We start from the raw sequence: 24,185 nt of genomic DNA, 5'->3' as shown, positions 1-24,185 counted from the left end.
ACTTTAGCTTAAATACCTCATCTAATCCTTAGACTAGTAAGATCTCGTTTAGCTCAACATACTAGGACCCTGCTCGGAAACACGAAGGCCCCAGGTTCAAATCCAGAGGAAATCAGAAAAAATTAAAAAAAAAAAAATTCTCATCCCCACCTTTCGGGGCCAGTCGCCATTTTTTTTTCCCCAACACCCTCTCCCCCTACACCCACACTCGGAAAAACCAGACGCCGGTGGTGGGGGAAAGATAAGATAAGACTCGGCGCCAGACGGGTCGGTGGTGGGGGTTTGTTATGACGGGCCATAGTGCCCACTATACTACTTAAGTACAATATAAGAGGTATAAATTTTAAGTATCCGCTTGTATATACGTTTACTGATAATATGCCTCTCGTCGAGAATATCATCATTATATGTTATTCAAGTTGTTTAGAAACGCAATATTTCAATTTGCCAGGAATAAAGCATTTAATTGATATGATACGGGGCAAATATAATATTGTGTTCGACATCGAGATAAAACAGACTTTGCCTTTTGCGATTACCTATACTCACGTACTATATTCCTTTCCAAGCATAGCCTTGGCATGTACTTATGCAGCAACCAAAATATTATGTTCTTTAGATTTTTGTATATTTATGAACTCCTTAACACCTAGCGTATCGAAAAGAATGATTTTGTGCGACGTGATTCTTTCAGTTCTCCTTAAATTAGAGGCACCGTGGTTCCCTTTAACATGTCTTGTGGCGATGAAAATAGATTCAATTCAATTATACAATAAAATGCATGTTTTAATGACTATTGAAACTCGATTACCACAAATTTCTAACGATGTCATTAATTTATATAATTCTGAAGCTTTTCCTGAAACTTTGAAATTGAAGTTATGCGAGAGATGGGACACAAAAATATAAGAAATCTAATCTGTTCCGAGGAAAAATATATACATACATACATAAATATGTATATGAGATGCACATAAATATATATGTATATGCTATATGTACGTATATGTATATTATGTATATATTTTTTCTTGGAGTGGATTAGATGTTTTTAAACAATTTTCTTTCTCAATTTGTGTTAATTAGAAATTGTTATATACAGGGTGTTCAGATTTACCGTATCACACGTTAATAGGAGATTCCTGAGGCGATTTGGAGACGATTTTTCCTCAACGAAAATATCCAGGCATCAATAATTTTCGAGTTATAAACGATTGAAAATAAAAGCTTTTTTGGAAACTAAGCTTTGCAAAAATAAATTATTAACAAAACATTTTTTAGTTAATTTCAGGGAAAGTTTACATTAATAGAATTTTAATTTAAGGTTTAGTTACAAAGATACATGATTTCAAAAATTGGGAACATTAAAAAAATGATGACCTTTCTCGACATTTTCGCTGAGGAAAAATGGTCTCCAAATCGCTTCAGGAATCTTCCATTAACGTGTGATACGGTAATTCTGGGACACCCTGTATATATATATATATATATATATATATATATATCAATTCCAAACTGTTTTCGAAAAGATAAGTATCTGTATTATTGTAATTTTAGGAAAATTTACAGACTTTTAATAATATTAACGTAATAATAAAATACACACCCACACATATATGTACTAAATGCATAAACATGTGTATACGAATATGTATAGTGTGTGTATCCTATTCACAAGTAACAACATGACGTAAAAAATTGTATACATATCCAAAGTTTTAGATATTAAAAATAATAATTAATAATTTATAACACCATATACTCTAAATTTTTAAAATTTAATTTTTTAATTTGAAAGTAAACTTAAATCTTTTTGAGTGTCTAAATTGCTGACTTTTAATTTTTAATATATTTATAATTTTCAGAAATAAATATTTTTATCGCCTCTCAATATAAATAATATAAGTATGCTGTCTTCTAAGCTGGGCAATAGAGCCAAGGAAACGAAACGAAAAATTAATTAAACGGAACTGTATCTCAATTTGAGATCCCAAAGTTCCACATATAAATTAATTTCGAAACTTACATATGGAGAAATAAGCGAGAAAAATATATAAATAGACAAACAAAGCGACATTTAGAAACACGTATTAAGAAACATAAAAATAACATCAAAAAAGACACGACATCACACTCAGTTGTTAGTTTGCATCGGACTTGCAACGATCATGAGTTCCGTTGGGATTCTCCTGTGATTCTGCATCAAGAAAAACAAACAAGAAAAAGAGAAATAGCAGAAATGTTCTATATAAAAAACCAAAGAAAGAGCATTAATTTACAAAAAGATACGGAGAATTTCAGTGGGATTTATGATCGCGTTCTTGAAGCTATTTAATATATTATATTGTCATATGTTACATATTTATTTATTATTTATTTATTTATTTGACTTTGTATTGACGTTTTAAAAATTGCGAAAAACACGTACAGTACTCTGGTTTTCTATTTTCTCAACGCGTTAGTGACTAAGTTTTCTGCTAACAGTCAACATCTATTTTTTCGTGCTCACTTCTGTCAGTTATACATTGTTCATCAAAACAATGGTTAATTTTGTCGGGGGTTTGCTGTAAATTTGATTTATTGTATTAATCTGATTACTTGAAAAGGGCTGCAATGACAGCCGAAACGTTGTAATTTAACTAATTTTTTAAATAAATTATTGCCAGTCTGGTCGACTTTAAAATTGGAGGAGAGATTTTCATTTGAGAATTTGTCATCATAACATTTTGCTTGTGGCCAACTAATTTTTGTGAAAAATGCCAAAGTAAATCTATTATATTTTCGAGAGATATAATAAATTTAATTGTGCTACTTTAGGATTTTCATAGATGATACTTAAACTTAAATGGCAATAGAGTCAAGAAAGTTATTTTAAAGTCTTTCCATTAGATACTTTAAAAATGTGTTCTTTTATATTATATTTTTCCAAAAATTGTACACATATATTTGGAAGTTTTAGATATTAAAAATAAATAATTAATCATTTATAACACATTATTGTGCTCTAAAATTTTTGAAATTTAGTTTTTTAATTTAAAATTAAACTTAAATTTTATTTGATATCTAAATTATTTTCTAAGTTGCTGATTTTTAATTTTTAATTTATTTATAATTTTATTTTAATATTCTAAAACTTTGAAATGCAACTACTAGAAAATATAAATTTTCAAATTAAAAGGAATACATACATATACGAGGTGTCCCAGAATTACCGTATCACACGTTAATGGGAGATTTCTGAGGTAATTTGGAGACGATTTTTCCTCAGCGAGAATGTCGAGAAAGGTCATCATTTTTTAATGGTTCCAATTTTTGAAATCATGTATTTTTGTAAGTAAGCCTTAAATTAAAATTCTATTAAAGTAAACTTTACCTGAAATTAACTAAAAAATGTTTTGTTAATAATTTATTTTTACAAGGTTTAACTTACAAAAAAGCTATTATTTCCAATTATTTATAATTCAAAATCTATTGGTGCCTGGACATTTTCGTTGAGGAAATATCGTCTCCAAATCGCCTCAGGAATCTTCCATTAACGTGTAATACGGTAATTCTGGGACACCCTGTATATATTTGTAAAAAAATTGAAAGGCTTTAAAATAATATTCATTTTGAAATATACATGTTAAAATAATACGACTAAACTTCTATTGTCATTTAAGGTGTATGAAGGGATAGCTATCTCTATAAAGAAGATAAGATAGAATGGAGGCTAAAAGGCTTTGTGGATGATAGATTTCGATCTTGTCATGAGGAATCAATTTTTTATACTTACTATTTTTTACTTACTAATCAATTTTTTATACTTACTTATTATTTTTTTTATTTTTGAAAAGGGGATTAAATTGTTTATATTTTTGCGTTATTCTTTAGACACATGATAATTGTACTTTTTTGTGACTCACGACTTTCTAATAACTTTTTATCTACCCTATATTATTTGTTATAAAATAATTTTTTGTTCTAAGTTATAAGAGTCAATCTGGCATTAAGTATGCCACAAAATATAAAACAAATGGTAATATACACAATTTACTTCTCAAAACCTTTTCTCGTCTCATATTATTAAATTAAAAATTAAATTCTTGAGTAATTTAAAATTAAATTTTTATATAATTTAATGATTTGAATATCAATATGTCTCATATGTATATATTTTACATTCACAAATGCAAAATACATTTTTACTATCTTGAATTCGTAATATAAACACAAGATTCGGTCGTACAATATAAGAAATGCAAACTGAAAACGTTCGTATTATATAAAGAAAGGAGGGATAAATATTTATAATGGCAAAAGAGTATAAAAATTAAAATAACGATAGTATTGTGTAAAAGCAGTTGGATATACTATATGCGGATTTACTAAATAGGAGAAGAATGTCTCGAAATGACATTTTTATTTCAGCCGATAATGTCATGTCATCAATGGTCACTTTTGAATACTTTATCATTGTTAGAGAAAGACTTCTCTCTTTTAATTGTGCGTGCGTTTGTGTTAAATAAGCTGAATATTATCGCTAAGAAAATATAATGCTATCGATTTTGATGGTGTATGTGGTACGAAGTGCCAAAAAGTTCGTGAATAATATCTCGCAAACGACATTGAAATATTTGTGCATCTTTGCAAAATCTTATACTTCTGAAGAAATAATTTAATGCACAAAGCAGAGTTACAATATTATTTGTAAGATGTGTGTATGATACAAACTTTAGATCTAAATAATATATAGTAATGTCTAACTTAAAATGTTTTTTTTATTTTGCGTGGCAGGCTCTAGAATAATAATGATAATAATAAAAATATTTGAAAAAGCTGTTCTGATGATGAAATCTATTATAAAAATTATGATCCTGCCAAAATTCAAGTATTTTCTTTATATAATGATAATTTTACTACAATTTCGTGAAATTTTGGATATATGTTTGTGTGTGTATGTAAGGGGGAGAGAGAAAAAGGTTTCTATTTATCTACGAGAAACTATTTTCTAATAATTTCGCATCTAATAATAATAATGATCAAAGAAGGAAATGTAATGATAATGTTGAGTGTCATCTATTTGAATGATGTTTTGTTACACATTTACGAAATTGTTTCTTTCTCCTAACAGCTGTTTGAAAGTAATTTCGGAAAATTGACATTATTAAAAAAAAGTTAGATGAGACAATAATATAAAAATCATACTGTCAGTTGGCTTCAATACCCTATAAAATTAAAGTGATATATAAAATATAAATTTTTTAAATTTGAAATACTACAATGTGGAAAGTATATACATAAATAATAAATGTAAACCATGATGATGGAAGATATTAGAATTAATGCGCGTGATTTTGATATAGATATACCTATATAATTTACAAAGTATATAAAAATGCAAAGATATGCGAATAAGCAATTTATTAAATCATTTTCTTAAAAAAAATTTTGGATGTTTTTTTTTTAATTTTTATAATAAAATTAAATTTTAATAATTATAGATTATCACAAATATCCAATACATTTAATATTATCAATATATAACGTAAATAAGAATAACTATTTTATTTAGTATTTTCTGATAGCATGTATATATATATATATATATATATATATATATATGTGTCTTTAATATATTTTTTTCCCCCAAAAAAACCCCCGAAAAAGTGATTTTTAAAAAAGGCTATTTTTTTTTTTTAAAATTTTTGCCTTTTTTGAAAAAATTTCCCCGGGGGATTTTAAAAACCCCCGGGAAAAAAAAAATTTTAAGCCCCCCCTTTAAATTTAATAAAAAAAAATTAATAATAACAACAATTTTTTTGAAACACTAAAAAAATAAAAATTATTTTTTAAAATTTAAACGATAAATTTTATCTATTTTAATTTTTTTTAAAAATTTAATGGTTTTTTTTTTTCAGTTAAAAATATTTTCCCCCTTTTTTTTTGTTTTTAAAATTTCAAGGATTATTTCCAATTTATTAAAAATATATTTAAAAACAATAATTTTGGTTTGTTGCGTTTTCGGCTTTTTTTAAAAAAAAACTTGTTTTTTTTGTTTTAAAAAAAAATTTTTTTTAAGCGTGTATTCCCAAAAACCAAAATGCGGGAAAAAAAAAAACCCCTTTTTTTTTAAAAAAATTTTTTTAAAACTCTTAGGGGCCCGGGGGTTCCAAAATCTTGAAAATTTTTTTCCCAAAAGTAGCATTCTTGGTTTTTTTTTTTTTAAATTTTTTTGAAAGGACAAAAATTGCATTTTTCCGGGGAAAATTTTAATTTTTTAAATTGGGGGAAAAACGGCCTTTTAAGGGGGTCCAAAAAACCCCCGGGCAAAATTCCCAAGGGGGCGATAATGAAAAATTTTTTTTTAAAAATAATTTCGAAAAAAACCTTTGACAAGTGCAATTTTTAAAAATTTTTAATCGACACAAAACCTATAAGGGTCCCCTTTTTTAATTTAAATTTTAAAAAAAAATTTTTATACCCCAGGTTTTTAAAATCATAAAAATTTTATGGTTGTTATTTAAACAAGGGTTTTTTCCCTTTTTTTTCTACCCCTAATATCTCTTTTAAATGCTTTTTAATAAAAAAAAAAAATTGCGGGTTTTAAAAGGGAAAAAAAAATGCCCCCCAGTTTAAAAAACCCTTTCACATCTAAAGTTTTTTAAAAACACTATCACATGATGTTTAAAATTTTTAACATTGAATATCGCTTTGGGGAAATTTTTTTAAAAGCAAAAAAACATTGGGGGAAAAAATTTTGTACAGTTATCAGCAAAGAATAGATCGCCTTGGAATTTTTTTTAAAACAAACCCGCACACAAGATCGCCTTTTGGAATTATTTTTTTAAAAAAAACCCGCACCAAAAGATCCCTCTGGGAAATTTTTTTTTAAAAAAAACCAAACAAAAAAAAAGTCCCTCTGGAAATTTTTTTTTTAAAAAACCCCACACGAATAGTCGCCTCTGGAATTACAGTTTTTAAAAAAAAAAGCACCGAATAGATCGCCTCGGAAATTTAAATTTTAAAAAAAACCACAAAAAAATAATCGCCCCTGGGAAATTTTTTTTTAAAACACACACAAAGACCGCCTCTGGGATAACTCTATAAAAACTATAAAAAATAATTATAATTATCATAAAAAAAAAAACAAAAAATTGCATTTACTTTTAGATAAAAAAAAAATTTAAAATTTCTTTTAATTTAAAAAAAAAAATTTAAAAAAAAAAATTAAAAAAAAAAATTTTAAAAAATTGGGGGTTTTTTTCTCATTTGAATGTTCTTATAAAAAATTTCACCCCATACATACAACATACAAAATAAAATATAAATATTTTTAAAATATAAAGTTTTATTTTTTTTTTATAAGGGTAAAAAAATTTTAATCTTTTCACTAAAAAATTTTTAAAATTTAAAAATTTAAGACAAAAAAATTTTTATAAAAGTTTTTTTGGTTTCAAGGGGGACTGAGAGGGTCATTATTTGCCTTGAATAGCCATTTTAAGGGGAGGGGGTCACCTTTTAAATTTTTTAAAAAAGGGAAAAAACCCCAATTTTTTTTTGCATACTTTTTTTAAAAAGACTTTTAAAATTTTCCCCCAAAAAAACAATAAAATTTTTTTTATTAATATTTTTCGAGTTTTTAAAAGGGTAAATTTGGTATTTTTTACATAAAAAACCCCCAAAATTTGGGAAAAATTTTTTTTTTTGATTTTTCCTTAAAACTTTTTTGAAAGAAAATAGACGAATCAATTTTGGGGGAAAAAAAACACATAGTTGTTTAAAAAAAAAATTTTTTAAAACCCTTTTGCAATTTTCATTTTTTTTAAAAGGGAAAAATTGTTTTTTTTTTCACCCAAATATATATAAAAAAAGACACAAAAAAAAAAGACAAAACGACAAAAGAAGTTGCGCGGGCTAAAAAAATCCTTTTGCATGCTTGCAATCATAGTGTACTCGCTCCTGTACTTTTGTTATCTAGATTTTTGCTAAGTAAAAAAGATAAGTCGCAGACTACAAAGCTGTAAAATAATATCAATATTTGCAATTAATAAAAATTAATCATTTCAAATTTAAAACATAAGGAATCATGAAATTATTGTGAAATAAGATTAAAAGAGATATAAACGTATGAAATAAATGAAATAAGTAATGAAAGTTATTGAGAAATTTTTTCTGGAAATAACATTTGTAAAAATAAAATAACTACAAATACAAACAAGAAAATAAAATAAAATATAAATTTAAAAAATTGAAATTTATAATTCTTTTATATAAATAGAATGACTCATAAAATAATCTCTACAGAAATAATTGTAAAATTTAATGTAAATTATAAAGGTCCGAAATAAACATACTCTAGAAATAAAAATAAAATAATATATACATATATGTACATAAATATATATTTTTTTATTATTAAATTTAGAAAATTAAAAGTTAGTCATAATTTATTACAGAATTACATGATTCCATATATTCAATAAATATATTCTTTTTTCTAACCTTTCTGACACTGGATCAACTGTATAAATAGTACCAATAATATCCTCATCTTTCGTTGTTATTTTAACCTCTTTTCCAACATAATTATTGAATAAAATTGGATCATTCTTGTATACTTTATGCAAAAAATCCAAATTATCTTCTTGCGAGCTCATATTAAAAATTGAAACTGTAGGAATTTTAGGTTAGGAATGTATTTACGTCACTGACAAATGACAAGAACTGCAAAAGCATCTCTGTGAGACGAAGAAACCTCTCGAATGTATATTTATAAAAATAGTGGTAAAAGAATAAAGTTTTTCGAAAAATCCTAATTGTTTCACCGAGTATGTTATAGCGGAATTATAATATAAAACTTATTTGAATATGATATAAAACTACAAGAAAAGCCTGATAAATTATATAACCTCCAAACAAAAATGGTGATATACGGTGTTTATATCGTGTCAAAATCTGGTGGTTTGATTTTTAATCACGATCATAATGTCCCGAAAATTGAAGTCGAAAAGTCTTTTAACTTTCCACTCGACATTAAATTAAATTACGAAAATAAAAAGGTGGTGGTAGTTTTTGGGCAACGAAATGGGATAAATGGTAAAGATATTTCTATTATCATAATAAATATTTATAATTATACAGAGTGAAAACTTAGTTACTGAACTCAGTTCTTGAAATAATTAAAATTTATATAAATATATATATATATATATGTTCACAAAACTCGAGATTAAGTTTTTTAATAATTTTGAAGTACATCTGTCAATTAGAGTTAATATGTTAGAATAATCTTGTTTTCTAATATAAAAACAAATATATATTTTGACACTATAGTTAAAAACAAATTGATAATTATTAAAGAAATATAAAAAAAAGATTATTTAGAAAAGCAGCAATGTGCTAAATTTGTAATTTAGAATCAAATTAAAATTAAAATTTTGCAAAAATTATATGTATATGAAACTTGTAGACACTTTCTTATATATATATAATTTTTTTGCATTATTTCCATGTAGAAGACATAAGCAATATTTTTTTTATTCTACATATACATGTATAATTTAATAAAACACTAAAAGAAAAATAATATTTTCAGTGGGTCATGTACTGACTGCTGTGAATGGAATTGCAGTCACAGGACGTGAACTTGAAGATGGGCGAGATGCACTGGAAATGTTAGAACAGCCAGAAAATTTTCCTATAACATTGAAATTTAGTCGGGCAAAAATGACAACAAATGAGAAAATATTTCTAGCATCAATGTTTTATCCACTCTTTGCTATAGCAAGTCAACTTAGCCCGGAACCACGAAGTTCTGGAATTGAAGTTCTCGAGGCAGACACATTTCGTTTATATTGCTTCCAGACATTAACAGGCATTAAATTTATGATAGTAGCAGAACCATCACAACCAGGTATGGAAATTTTGTTGAAAAGAGTATATGATTTATATGCAGATTATGCATTAAAGAATCCATTTTATGCACTGGAAATGCCTATTCGATGTGAACTGTTTGAAACAAATTTACAAACATTATTAGAAACAGTCGAAAAATCTGGTATAAGCAATGTTTAATGCATTTATTATAAAAGAATTATTAATTAAAAATGTAAGATTACTAAATAAGAATATATTTTATATAATATTATATATATGTATATAGAGCAGAATTATTTATTAATTTTTATTATATCTATTATATTATATATCAAGTTAATTTTTATCACATAATTAAAGCTTTAATTATTTGATAAAAAACTGATTTTTCCCTATATAATCAAACTCCTCTATTATTTAACTGTTTCATATTTCTGATATGAACATAAAAAAATATTAGGAAAGCATTAGTGTTTAAGAATCTCATAGATTATGGCACTATATTCCACTGTCGTTTTAAATCAGGTTCTGTAATCTGTAAATACAGAGAAAATGTATATTAAACATACTATATAAAAACAAAATTAGAAAATTGAATTTGAACTTTTTTAACATTAAGATACCTTCATTGTTAAATTATCTATGCACGCATTACGTATACGTGCAGCAGTGGCAGGAGCATCAAGTCTAAAATAGCCATGAATATTCATATCTTTACGTGCAGCCGCAATTGCTTCTTTGATAGCGAAGAATGCGGATGATGCCAGAAATAGCGGTGGTTCGCCAACCGCCTATAGAAATATTTTTAAAATATTTATAAAGTCTCCTAATTTTCTATATTATTATTCTATTTTTTCTCTTTTAATTTAAAATGCATTCTGAAAAAACTATTTAAAAAATCCTACCTTAGAAGAGTATACCGCTCTTGGATTAGAAGCTCCTTTTAACAGCGAAACATTAAATTCTTGAGGTATGTTGGTGAAACCCGGCAATTTGTACGCGCCAGGTCCTCTACTGAATAAAGTTGCCGTTGGTGAATAAATCATTTCCTCTAATGTGAATAAACCATATCCTTGAATAAAGCCTCCTTCGACTTGTCCTATGTCAATGGCTGGATTTAAACTCTCTCCCAAATCCATGACAATATCTGTTCGTAAAATCTGTAAAAGATTAAAAAATATTATTCATATTTATTTTAGAAAGTTTTTAATATATATAGCATATTAACAATAATTAATCATTTTCTGTAATTTGGAAATTCTATGAAATTAATTATAATAAAAAAATCACTATTGAAACATGCGTTATTAAAGTCACAATCTGATTTGAATTTTAGAACTTTGTCAATGTAATGAGATTAAATATTCTAACCATGCAAAAATGTTTATAAAAAAAAATTAGTCTTTTATATCACATATATAAAACAAACACAAAAAGTCGCGTACCTCATGATCACCAGTGAGACAATCAATTTCAACTTCCGTACAGGCGACTCCATACGTAAAGTAATTAAAAGGATTTCCCGTATTAGTATCGAAAGAATATCCGATATCAGGTGTTCGATAAAAACCAGCAGCAGACAGGCTTATCCTTTGACGATATGCTTCTTTGATCCAATCTTCCCATGTACTTTCTAGATTGCTATTTATTATCGGTTCTAATCGTTCCATAATTTCTTTGCAAGCATTCTGCAAATTAATTTTATTACTATCTAAATCTTTAATTGCATGCAATATTATTTATTGTTATTACCATAACAGCCATGCCATTTAGATCGGATCCGGCACTTGCAGCGGTAGCAGATGTATTGGGAACTTTGTCAGTAGCCGTTTCAACAATATGTATTTTGTCTGGATTTACTTTTAGTACTCGGCTAGCAACCTAATATAATAAATATAGTAAATTTATTATTTCAAGCTCAATTGCTATCAATTAATTGAAATTATTAAATAGCTTTAATTAGAATAATCTCCAATTTATATATTTATTTTTCTCATTTAATTTGTAATTTTAAAATTTAGTTTTTCAAAAAAGAATATATTATTTTCAATCGTTCACAAATTTTCTCGTCAATTCTTTATCAAAGAAAAACTTATTCCAAATTGATCAAAAAAATCCAAATAGATAAAATATGATTTAATAATGTGCTATAAGAAAAATATAGATATTATTCGTACTTGAATCATTTTTGTATGTAGACCTTGTCCCATCTCAATGCCACCATGGCTTATTAGCACCGAGCCATCGGTATAAATGTGCACCAAAGCACCTGCTTGATTCAAAGTTAAAGCAGTAAATGCTATGCCGAACTTTGTAGGTACGACCGCGAGACCTTTCTTTCTAAATCGATTCTCTCTACGAAATTAATTTTAGCAATTGTTAATAATATAGAAAAATATAAAAGAAGGTACAATCACTATATACTCACCTGTTATAACGTTGAACTTCGATTATTCTTTCATTATAACGAGAAGACGCTATACATTCACGCCAGCAGCGATCCAAGGTACAATTGACAAGTTGCTGATTATAATGCGTTAAATCGCCTTCTTTGTATAAATTTAATTCTGACAACTGTCATGAAAGAATTTTTTCGATTACTTTCTCATTTACTTATAATGTATAAATTAAATATTTACATATATATATCAAATTCTAATTTAATTTTGTAAGATTAAGACATCTCTTTTTCTGTAGTTATTTTAATTTTGTTTAACACTGAAAATTACCTTGACGACATCCAGTTTTAGATAATCAGCGATTTGTCGAATAATATTTTCAGCGACAAACATGCCTTGCGGTCCACCAAAACCACGGAAAGCTGTATTTGATGGTAAATTTGTTTTACATACGTATCCATGTACTTCTGACACCGGAATTCTGTATGAATTTTCAAAATGGAACATGGCACGTTCTAACACCTAAAAATATTCGAAATAATATAATTCTCTTTTACACACATATCATATGTAAAATTTTTGATAAATTAAAAAAAATATCACATCTTGAATCCACAGGTTGTTACTTACCGATATTGATAAATCGAAGGAATAGCCTGCATTATTGTATATATGTGTTTTCGCCACTTTAATGAGACCATCATTATTAAATCCTACTTTATATTTAAATAAAAATGGATGCCGTGTTCCACTTATCAACATGTCTTCGTCTCTGTCCAGCATACAACGAACTGGTTTCTGCAACCTGTTTCATTTTTTTCAACGATATAGTAAATCGAGACTAGGCATTTCTATTATTGTATAGTTATTATTATATAATTATTATTATAAATTAATAAAGTTTGATATAATAAAATTGAAGAGAACTGATAGACAGTTTCAGTTTAGAGATTATTGAACAAAATAATTGTTGTCTAAATATTTTTGTTACATCCTTATATTCAGGAATAATAGCGAGTATTATATGTAACAATAATATATATATATATATTTAAATGTGTTTTTATTCAATTTTAGTACATACCTGTGAGCTGCGAATGCAACTGGTATCGCGAGCAAAGCTGCGCGGGATTCTTTTCCGCCGAATCCGCCGCCTATACGCTTCACGCGAACATTAATTCTATTGATATGTATATTTAAAACGTGAGCGATTAATTTTTGTATCTCAGTAGGATGCTGCGTGGAACAGAATACTTCCAATTCATCATCTTCGTGAGGTACAGCAATAGCAGCATTTGTTTCCAAGTAAAAGTGCTCTTGACCACCCATGCGTACTTCTCCTTCTAAAACATGATCTGCTTCCTTAAAAGCTTTCTCTGCATCGCCTTTAATAATGCTCTTGGATAAGCCAGAGAAGAACGATTTGTGCTCGATAGCATCCTATAGAAGAAAGTTTAATTTATGTATTATTGCGTTGCGATCCTTGAATATTATTATTTTTTTATATAGATTCTATACTTTAGAATACCTCGATAGATATGATAACAGGTTCTATATTTTCATATTCTACTTCGACCATTCTTGCCGCAGTCTGAGCAATAATTTGATCTGTAGCAACGATTGCACCAATTATCTGACCTTGACTTGTAACCTAAAGAAGTAAAAAGGAATTAATTAAAATATAATAAAAGACGAATTTTAAATACCAAACAAATTGGTATTCAGTCACTAATATGTTATTGTATAAATACTATATGTTACGAAGTTTCCAAATAAAAGATATATATATATATATATATATATATATATATATATATATATATATGTTCTGTTATTCCCAGCCAATAAAATAAAAAGAAGAATTACTTTAAGAAGAGAGTTATACCTTTTCTGATACAAATATTTCTTCATCATGTATTACAGGGCCCACCCTTATGTCTTTTGCTATATCTTTCGAAGAGAAAAATGATACAACTCCTTCCATGGATAGTGCTTTAGTAGGATCAATTTTCAAAATTTTTGCATGTGCTCTAGTAGAGAGAACTAACGTTAAATATAATTCCTCTGAATATTTAGGCATATCATCGCAATATATCGCTTCTCCCGTTGCTTGCTTGAATGCACTAGCATGCACAATAGGGCGTCCTATTAGATCATGTGATTCTTGGTCTTTAGGTACCTGTCGAGAAAATTATAAACTGTTATATAATTCTTATCGTATTTTAAGAATAATTTGTGTAATTATTTGAATTAAAATATTACCACTTGGTAATATTGTGAGCTCTTTGGCGCTTTGTAATGGAAACACTCTGATGCGCTTTCTAGTTCCTTTGGCAAGTATTCTACAGTCGAAATATTTTTCGATAATTTCTTGGAGATGTGTACAAATGCTTTAAAGAATAAACTGTAAAACATGTTAATTGTATCAGGTTTTACTTTGATTTACTTTGATTTTAAAATTAAATTTAATCATTAACTTGATCTAATATCGCACCTGAGAGTAAGAGATCGACGATATTTAATCATTCCTCCTGGTGCATCATCAACCAACGGTAGTTCTTCGAGTAAAGAATCGTAAATCTCCTCTAAGATTGATTTATTCCATTTTCTAAAATTATGAATTCATATAATATACATGCGCATATATATATATATATATATAGAAGCTTGACCCATGTGTCATTTGATACTTACTTTCCAATTATCTTCTGGCAGGTTTGTCTTGCTAAAATAGTTGTAGGCGCCATTCCACCAAATGCGATATGCGCTTCCTGAACTATATTTTTATCAGGAACGAAGTGTACATTCAAGGCCATATTGACTATAGCAATATCATCATCCCGTCTTTTCGCTTGCTTGTAAGCAATGAAATATTGATTCTGTAAGAAGGAAGAAAGAATAAAGTAGAGTAAGAATAATCTTTTTTTTTATTTCGACATATATTTTACAGAATTATTGATTTTTATTGATATTAATATACATGTATTCTTACCTCTTTTGTGAAGGGAATATCGATGGAGACTAATACTTCCTCGGGCAAAACAACGTTACGTCGATATCCAACAAAGAAGGTGTGATCCATCGGTACAGTTCTACTTCCATGCTTTAAACTGCATAAATTTAATTTAACACATGCTGCCATAAAGATCGGATTTAAATCTGATATTGGACTACCTGTCATTATGTTGCCGCCCACGGCCTAATTATTGGAACAAAAATTATTGTTTTAATTAAGTTACTTATAAGATCATTAAACGAACACTTACAGCAACATTTCTTATCTGTTTCCCGGCAAACCAATGTAACATGTTTATTATTTCTGTAAAGATCCTCGTGTTGTGTTCTGTCAGAAAAACATTGCATGATATATATATATATATATGTTATAATTTTTTATGCAATTACAATGAACATAATTCTATCATATTACCAGGTTTTATCTTAATATAATGTTTTAATGCTTCTTCAAGCTCAACCAAAGTCACACTTGCACCCACTTTCAATGCCTCTTGTGTTTCAATTATTTCATGCATCTCTTTTATCTGTGTTGGTTGTATAAGTACTGGATATATTAGGTGTTTAAATTTCACCTCGACTCCTATAATACACAAATAACATTTAACTAATTTTCTTTTATGTGATACTGCAGTATTTGAAAAAAATATGCGAACCGATTTCTGTGTTGCCAATGACAATTTTGGCATTTGGATACTGTTCTTTCAGGGCAAGTAGTGTTTTAAAATTTGTTGGTCTGTACCAACTAACGTTTTTTCCTCTCACTATCAGATATTGCTCATCTAATGTAGATTCAATCTGCATAATAAAAATGTTCATATTATTTTTTTCTATAGCTTCTACTATAATATAAAACATGTTATTTGTGTTGACATTTTTTTAGAAGTAGACAATAATTTACTTTTAGTTTTGGTGGAAATATTGGTTCTTGAGTAGGATTATACGGGCAAAATTCTTTAGAATTGAAAACCTCGGTTGGCTCTGAAGTGAAAACCCTTTTACAGCAAGCATCGCCCATTGAACAAACTCTTGTATCATTTATTTTTTCTTCTCGTACAGTAGCCGTCAATTGCGATTGCTCCCATTCCTCTGTAAAAGTCTTGAATCCCTCTATAATCGGCCTATAGCCTGTACATCTGCATAGATTACCTAGAAGTAAAATACATTACTTAATAAAAATATACTATACTTAATTAATCCGTCCTATATTATTTATTTCTATATAAAATAATTTTTTATAGTTATATGTAATTATATATAATTATAGTTATATATTAAATATATATACACTATATCTACATATAGAAATTATATAATAAAGAGGAAGGATTTTTAAGTATATTACCTTGAAATGCAATTTCTAAATTTTCCATAGTTGGTTTTGGTATGCTGCGTAACAGAGCATACATAGACATAACTATACCAGGTGTACAAAATCCACATTGTGATCCATGTGCTTTGGCGATACGTTCTTGTACTGGATGCAATTTCGTTTTTGTGCTACCAATACCTTCCACAGTAGTTACAGCTAGACCATGCACAGCACATATTGGTGTCAAGCATGCATTAACAGCTAAATGACTGTTTTGATTTGTATTAAAAGAATGTAAAGAAATAAATTTAGTAAAAGAATGTAAATATATATATATATATATATATATATATATATATATATGTTTTAAGTCACTGTGTATTATTGCATATCAAGGATACATAATTCTGCCAGTGGTACGATCAAATCTTGAAATCATAACTGTACAGGCTCCGCAGCCTCCTTCTGCGCAGCCAAGTTTTGTGCCAGTTAATCCCACTAAATTATTATAATTAAGGATTAATTAATCGATATTATCTTGATGTAAAAATGTTTATATATATATATATATATATATATAAAAGGATACGTTTGTAGCGAAGATACCATAAAAGTGTCCATTGTGGTTCTACATTCTTGTCTAATACCTAAATCATATAAAATATTTAATATTTAATAATATTTATTAATATTTCAGCAGAAATTACAAGGTTGTCATATACCTGCTTTCCATTCACATAAAATACAAGAGTATTTGATATTTGTGTTTCTTGTAGCTCGTCGCTTGGTAAATCCGTTTCATGAAATCCATTAAACATTACATTCCCATTGAATATATTCGGTTCTTTGATTAAGTTCTTTTCCATTTTTAAATTAATATACTCCTGCACTCTTTAATATATGACTCACTGTGATATACTTGAAGTATTTACAATGCTATTCTGTGAGATAAATATTAGCAGGTATACGAATAATCCAATTTTGCTTCAACAATGTAGAATACAACCACTATTGCAATCCTCGTTTTATACAATATTGTCAAGACTGTAATAAAAATCGTTGTTCCACTTGTCAGTTTGCAAGAAAAGTAAACACAATGTGTATATATAATCACATATATTATACTCGTTGACAATTATGTAAATACAAGTTTGTTGATGAGTTTCCATATTTTTTTTTTAATTTCAATTATATTTATAAACTTTATTAGTTATAATGCATCAAACGCGAGAATCGTTTCATAGATTTTACAGCTCGGTTCTCACTACTTATAACAGTTTCTATCATATTTAAGTAGATTATAATTGATTAAATTGACTCCCTTCTCTGTGATCTCAACATATATATATGTGTTATTCAGTCCTTTCGATGCACGGAGAACGGTACAATGAAACGTATCCTCTTTCAAAAATAAATAAAGTGATTTAATACGATTTACTTTATCACCTTCTTTAATGAAAGTTTTAATAATTTCTTAATTCTCAATTACTCTTAAAATCGCGTTAAACATAAATAGAATATATAAATATTAAATTAGTGATTTTTATATTACATATTTAATATATAACGTAAAATTGTGAATTTTTAACTATTTTTAGAACAGTATTTTAATAAAATTTCTTCATATATATATTTTCTCATCTAAGCTTAAGATTCTAATCTAAGATTCGTCTCTCTGTTTAATCGCATTTTTTAAATACGTCTCTAGTTCTTTTCTCTTTCCTCTATTATATATCGATCTTTTTATATAAAATGGTGCAAACAAATCTTTTTTGTAAATTTTGGTCAAAAGTTGTAACATACGTATATGATACATTTCGTTAATATATGAAACAAAACATTAATATACTCGTATATATTATTCTCGTTAAATATAGAGATGTAAGAGTGCAATAACAATTCTCCCGCATTTTATTTTATAAAGAGATAATATATATGTTTACCAGATAATTAATATAATACACGTATTGTGATAACTTCACTATGCGAAAATAAATAATTATCACGATAAAATATATATCCAATATCTACTACCGTGCCTTTTCATGAGCCGCTGAAACCGATTGTTTGAGCGACAAAAATGATCACATAACAACTTTTGTCGCTGAACTATACAGCAATAATTTTTGTAGATGAAAAGGATAACAGCGCGAGAGATTGAAAGTTGAGCGTTTGACTAGTAAATGCTTTGTAGTTGAACTGATTCAAACTACAAAATTGTTTAGCACCAACAATGACAAATCTGTCGCTTCAATCACTTGTTTTAGCGGCACGTGAAATTGCACCTTAAGAGTAATACTGTATCTTATCACAATCATTTATCTTCGATCTGTTTGCTGATGACTAAGATTTATAGAATATAAATGAGCAAACATGTGTTAAGTAATTAAATGTTAAGTAATGTAAATCGTATTTTCCTAAGCGGAAAAAATAAACGACACATTAATTCCACATATAAAAATATTTTCTTATTAATAAAAATAAATTTATATAAAGATAAAAAAATATCTCTATATATTTTTTTCGATTAATTTTAAATAAATTTTATCATTTCGTAAAAATTTTTTCTTGAAAATTAATTAAGATTCGACAATTAAGAAATAACAAGTAAATATCTCTTGTATTTTTATTAAAAAAAGAACCGAGTTAAAAAATACACTTTACTATCAAGTTCGTATATTTTTAAAATGTAGTCGGTGGAGAATACACAGAATGTAAAACGGAGTATTAGAAATGCAGTATGTAATTCTTATATAACAAGTTACAGATATATCTACAGATGTATCTACAGATGTATATCTCTGTATCATAACAATTAAGCAATACAAATTTTTACGAATTACTGAATAACACGATTACTAGAAAAACTTGAGCTAGAAGTTGTTGAAATTATTACTTTCATAGAACGAAAGTGAAATACACATGAAAAGTTCACGAAGGTCGTGATTACATCTGAATTGCATTTGTTGCAACACTTAAGCGTCAGAAGCAAAATAAAAAAAACAAGACGCAATATTCACCTAAGAGTCATCTGCGATTGAATACATAACGTGAATGTAGAAATATTTATCAGCACAAAGCAGTATTAATATTTTGTGTAAAAAGACCATACGCACCATTACAATGTCTTTATTTTCGTGAACGTCGACACTTCACGTAATAGAATAATCACACCCGTTCGGCGTCGCTGCACGTTCTAAACTAGTCAAGCGAATCCGAGCAGTAAGAGTAAAAGTGACATAAGGGTTATCATTGGAAGATACTTTATATCTTCTGACTGACGTATTATGATATTGACGAATCTAATCTCATGAGAGATAATCTCTTTTTTCTTTTTAAAGCATGTTTTTTCTATTTTGCTTTTTAGAAACAAGAGCATATTTCCCTAGACTCTAATTGATTAGTGTTAAGCTGATAGTTTCTCATTGAAAAGATTGCGCTTAAACAAATCGTTGAATATTAATTAGAAAAATATTAATAGAAATTTGATTAACTGTAAGTTATGCAATCGCTTTATTGTGAAGGTATCGCGGCGCTGGAACGCATAACATTCCAAAACAACAACCATATCGGCAACATAACAGCGGTAGTAACGTTGTAAAACCAGTTGCCGTATATCATAGAGTCTACAATACTGAATACAAGCGCTTGCTTGTTTGCGCGATAGCCTCTGAGAAGTAGAGATACTACAGGATCAGTGGAAAAATTGAAATACGTGTAGCCCATCACGACTATCGCCGATGCGAAGAACGGATGAAGTATAATCCACGCGATGTATTGACAATTGCGTAATCTATATAAAGCAAACATATCATTGCTTAAGGCAGCTGGCTCCTCTACCGACCATGTTGGAATTGTGACATCAGAGGCGAGAAAACATATACTAAAAATTCTTAGATGTTATTTCGAAATAAAGATATTTCAGAACAACATTTCAGATGACTTTAACACTCTTTAACACTTTAATGAAAAGATGTTTTGATGGCTTTAGCTAACATACTTTTAAAATACCTCGAAAACTATCCCTTTCTCTTTATAATCAATGAATAACTGTAACATGATTATAATATGAGGCCTAATCCGTCTCATCTTTACACATGGGCAGTCATTCCACATGACAAAATCATTTTACAGTTGTTGATTGATTCTCAAGGGAAAAGAATAGTTTTCGAGGTATTTTAAAAGTATGCTAAAACCATGGAAATATCTTTTCATTTAAAAATGGCACATAAGAGTTTTCAGTGTATTTTCTCTCATCTCTGATACCACAATCTAACATGGTCGCAGCGAGAACCCAGGAGCCTTAATTGAGATGAAAGTATTTACAGTAGAGCTAAATAAACAGAATCAATGCTCACCTCGATGCAGGTTTATGATGTGGTGTTATTAATAGTACAACCGGTACATACACAACGGCTGTCAATAATGCTAATGAAAAATTATGCATAGCTATGCACATTAATGTAGTTGCCAGTTCGATTGATGCGATAACGCAGACAAGCGAAATATTCTCGTATTTGATCGACCTAGAAATTATATTCTAGCGTTAGCATTATAGAAATTATAACACTACATGATTAAGCCTTGTCATTTCTTGTTTCTACCTTCTCAGATAGAAACGTCGCAACAATGTGAGAATCGTGATAAGGGCGAAACTGGCATATAAGGAATCCTCCGTACGTAGGTGGAACATTCGTGACCCGATTGAAGCAAAAAATCGAGGAGATGCCATTATTAATACTCCAAATATGTGTGCCCACAACACTTCTGAAGCGACACCTCCAATATCAAATTCTTCAACCTGTGCAAAAAATAGAAATTTAAGATAAAAAATGTATATCAGCTGAATATAGTCAAATTCCCTTATTTCTAGCTACTGAAAAAAAAAATACTAAGAATTCTGAGTTTGATGCTAATATATTAAAAATAAGGAAATTTAATCTTATTTAAAATTGTTAAAGTACCTTGTTCAACGAATTTTGTTTGTCCTTTTTCGTTTCATTCGAGTTACTCGAGGCTTGCAATCTTTGCCAAATAGAAAATGCCTTTATAAATACACTAGCAATAATCAGTACCAAAGGTCGCATATATAATCCTGCAAAATAAGTTTTATTTATTCATCTTACTCATAGAAATATTAAAGATATTCAGGTTTTTAATTTCTTTTCTCACCAATAGAAATATATCGATCAGTAGAGGGCAATAGATAAAAGAAGTATGATTGATGGAATCGTTCTAACAAATTATTGAGTGAGCGCACTATACTTTCCACTATACGTCCTACTTGATAAAAATTTGCTTCCGTCTCTTTGCCGGATTTTTGGAAACCCTCTAATGTAATAGCCTCTATACCAAATCTATAGACAAATTATGGTTAAGAACAAAAATTAATTTTATTTAAATATAAAATATTAAATATAAAAATAGAATGATTAATTAAAAATTTCGAAATAATAATTTTCTCTTCTGTTTTTTTGACGAACATTTATAAAAGATTATTTTCTAATTCTTTATAAACTGATGTTTCTTTTTTTTCTATTAATTTATTTAGATGATATCACAAGTAAGACATCTCTAAATTATCGTAATCTTATATTAATGTTTTAATACCTGTGGAAAAGTCCATGATTACCAGTCGGAATACCAGTGGCTTGTGTTACTACCATACTCATTAATGTATTAAAATGATATCCCCAACTTTTTAATTTATCTCTATAATTAACATCAAATCGACGTTGGAAAGTTTGTCGAATTCCTTCTTTGGTTATCATATTTTGTGCTAAATTAAAAAGATCTAAATTTGGTAATTGCCCGTTCAATCCTTCTATCTAATAATAAAAAAGATAATAATTTTAATTTTAAACATATGCTGTATAATGAATATTGTATACAATCAAAGTCAATGTTTTGAATACTTTTGTACCTTGACATCAATTGATGTAATTTTCATTGCATGAAATTCCAAATTGATAGCAGCTTGAATAGATCCAGCTCTTCCCGATAAGTCTCCTGCTATCAAAATTCCTTCTTGGCCACTAGTAACTCCATGATATGCGTCTAACCATGCCTGCATACCCAATTGCTCGTGTTCAGTTACAAGAAATATTATATCTTTTGCCCAATACTTTTGTTCTGTAGATAAATAATCACATATATAATAATAATCAACAAATACAGTCTAATATGTCATCTGATGGTCTGACAAGACTATTAACACATGACATATTAAAATATATGATGACACATATGATGACATTAAAATATATTAGTGATTATTTAATATTAAAGAGGAAGATTTACTTCTGCAAAATTTTGCAAATGCAAGTAACAGTGCTACCGAAGGTGCAGTATCTAGATAAATGCTATTAATTGGTCTATATGGCACACTGACTACAATAGCTTCGGTACTGGCTGCCCGTGGAGCTCTAACAATGCCATATATATTTTGTCCTACAAACTGTAAAATTTTACATTTATTTATATGTAAAGTAAAAGAATCTCATATATTTATATCTTGTGTAGAGTCATGACTGTGTTCTATCATACCTTTTGTTCTTGGAAGGGATAAATCAAAGAGAAATTATGTATAAATACATCCAAATGAAGCTGGCTGAATTTGGCGGAAAGCCATGCATAAGGCATACTGTCTGGATATCTCTTCATTTCGTGAATTAATTCATGATAGTACTGCTTTGACGTCTGTTCCAAATTACTCTCTTTTGTAACCAATCCAGGCAGCAGGGCATTCTCAGAGAAGTAGGTATCTAAAAGTCAAACGTCAAATAAATAACATTGGCATGTAAAAATTGAAATTACATTATATTAGCTGTGTACTTGATTCAAATTGTAAATCTCTTTTATCTCGCAAGAATAACTTACTGTCATTAAATGCCGGTAACGCCAAGAGCATCAACCATACGATTCCACCGATATATAATGTAAAACACAACGGTTTCTCCCATTTTAACAATAATTTTATGAGTTTACCACTTCCAGCTCTAGGATCTGTTAGCAGACCCATCTCGTTCGTCTGACAGTCGAAAGAAATCCAAGTAATCACAAGATACGACCCGCTTCACTTATCGCAGTATCATATAACCTAAAAGATGACATATAACCTACCAAAAATACATTTAGTGCTGAATAATTTTCTTGATGGAAACTTTCACATAGTATATTAAAATAAAAGTCTAGCTGTCTAATAAAATTGCGAACATCCTTAATAAAAGCAAAGAAATAACCATATTTATGTGTTTGACGCCAAAACTGGCAGTGCGGCAATAAAAATCATTCATACACGTATACGTCGTCCATTCATCTGTGACGTCACATATGAATGAACGTATATCAATTGTGAATGATATATGTATCGATATTAATCGATTAATATATCTCTAATATTCAATTGTCAGATACATATGGATCTAATTACTATAATTTACTATCGCAGTTTCAATTTACTCTAAAAAATTATACATGTAATAAAATGATAGATAAAAAATAAAGATGAATCACAAAAGTCGAATCACCGCAATAATTGACTACATCTGGAAACAAATGTTTCGGGCGGAAAAAAAACTTTTTATGAATTAACAAATTAA

At 28.2% G+C, this 24,185-nt stretch overlaps 3 protein-coding genes across 5 annotated transcripts; 1 reads left to right on the top strand and 2 right to left on the bottom strand.

The window, feature by feature from the left end:
* Window positions 1-8,506: 8,506 nt before the first annotated feature.
* Window positions 8,507-10,455, top strand: Trs23 (trafficking protein particle complex subunit 4-like protein Trs23). Its single transcript, XM_029316091.2, has 2 exons — window positions 8,507-9,078; window positions 9,578-10,455. The coding sequence occupies exons 1-2, from the start codon at window positions 8,904-8,906 to the stop codon at window positions 10,054-10,056; spliced, it is 654 nt and encodes a 217-aa protein (XP_029171924.1). The 5' UTR covers window positions 8,507-8,903; the 3' UTR covers window positions 10,057-10,455.
* On the bottom strand, window positions 9,495-19,998 carry ry (xanthine dehydrogenase rosy). Of its 2 annotated transcripts, XM_085487369.1 has the most exons (25): window positions 19,701-19,998; window positions 17,307-17,628; window positions 17,174-17,231; window positions 16,986-17,082; window positions 16,618-16,853; window positions 16,174-16,421; window positions 15,929-16,070; window positions 15,688-15,855; window positions 15,524-15,600; window positions 15,250-15,456; window positions 14,952-15,136; window positions 14,752-14,865; window positions 14,520-14,661; window positions 14,143-14,436; window positions 13,786-13,908; window positions 13,342-13,697; window positions 12,888-13,062; window positions 12,588-12,779; window positions 12,287-12,432; window positions 12,036-12,213; window positions 11,611-11,739; window positions 11,304-11,546; window positions 10,764-11,018; window positions 10,482-10,649; window positions 9,495-10,393 (listed from the first exon to the last, which is right to left on the bottom strand). In XM_085487369.1, exons 2-25 carry the CDS (start codon window positions 17,448-17,450, stop codon window positions 10,349-10,351), a joined length of 4,122 nt encoding a protein of 1,373 aa, XP_085343495.1. In that variant the 5' UTR covers window positions 17,451-17,628; window positions 19,701-19,998; the 3' UTR covers window positions 9,495-10,348. The 2 variants fall into 2 exon arrangements, with proteins under 2 accessions (XP_085343495.1, XP_085343496.1); XM_085487370.1 differs by lacking the exon at window positions 19,701-19,998 and having other exon boundaries at window positions 17,191-17,231; window positions 17,307-17,321.
* Window positions 19,999-20,068: 70 nt separating this feature from the next.
* GAA1 (glycosylphosphatidylinositol anchor attachment 1) lies at window positions 20,069-23,912 on the bottom strand. Of its 2 annotated transcripts, none has more exons than XM_029303920.2 (11): window positions 23,707-23,912; window positions 23,464-23,614; window positions 23,131-23,348; window positions 22,885-23,041; window positions 22,508-22,716; window positions 22,195-22,412; window positions 21,757-21,941; window positions 21,549-21,679; window positions 21,189-21,385; window positions 20,943-21,110; window positions 20,069-20,377 (listed from the first exon to the last, which is right to left on the bottom strand). In XM_029303920.2, the coding sequence occupies exons 2-11, from the start codon at window positions 23,603-23,605 to the stop codon at window positions 20,098-20,100; spliced, it is 1,905 nt and encodes a 634-aa protein (XP_029159753.2). In that variant the 5' UTR covers window positions 23,606-23,614; window positions 23,707-23,912; the 3' UTR covers window positions 20,069-20,097. The 2 variants fall into 2 exon arrangements, with proteins under 2 accessions (XP_029159753.2, XP_029159754.2); XM_029303921.2 differs by having other exon boundaries at window positions 23,464-23,683; window positions 23,826-23,901.
* Window positions 23,913-24,185: the final 273 nt, after the last annotated feature.

The sequence above is a fragment of the Nylanderia fulva genome, unplaced genomic scaffold (assembly GCF_048542155.1).
Source record: "Nylanderia fulva isolate GAGA-0341 unplaced genomic scaffold, ASM4854215v1 Scaffold54, whole genome shotgun sequence".
Lineage (NCBI taxonomy): Eukaryota > Metazoa > Arthropoda > Insecta > Hymenoptera > Formicidae > Nylanderia > Nylanderia fulva.
The sequence above is the reverse complement of the archived record's forward strand: the minus strand, read 5'-3'. Positions and strand labels throughout refer to the sequence as shown.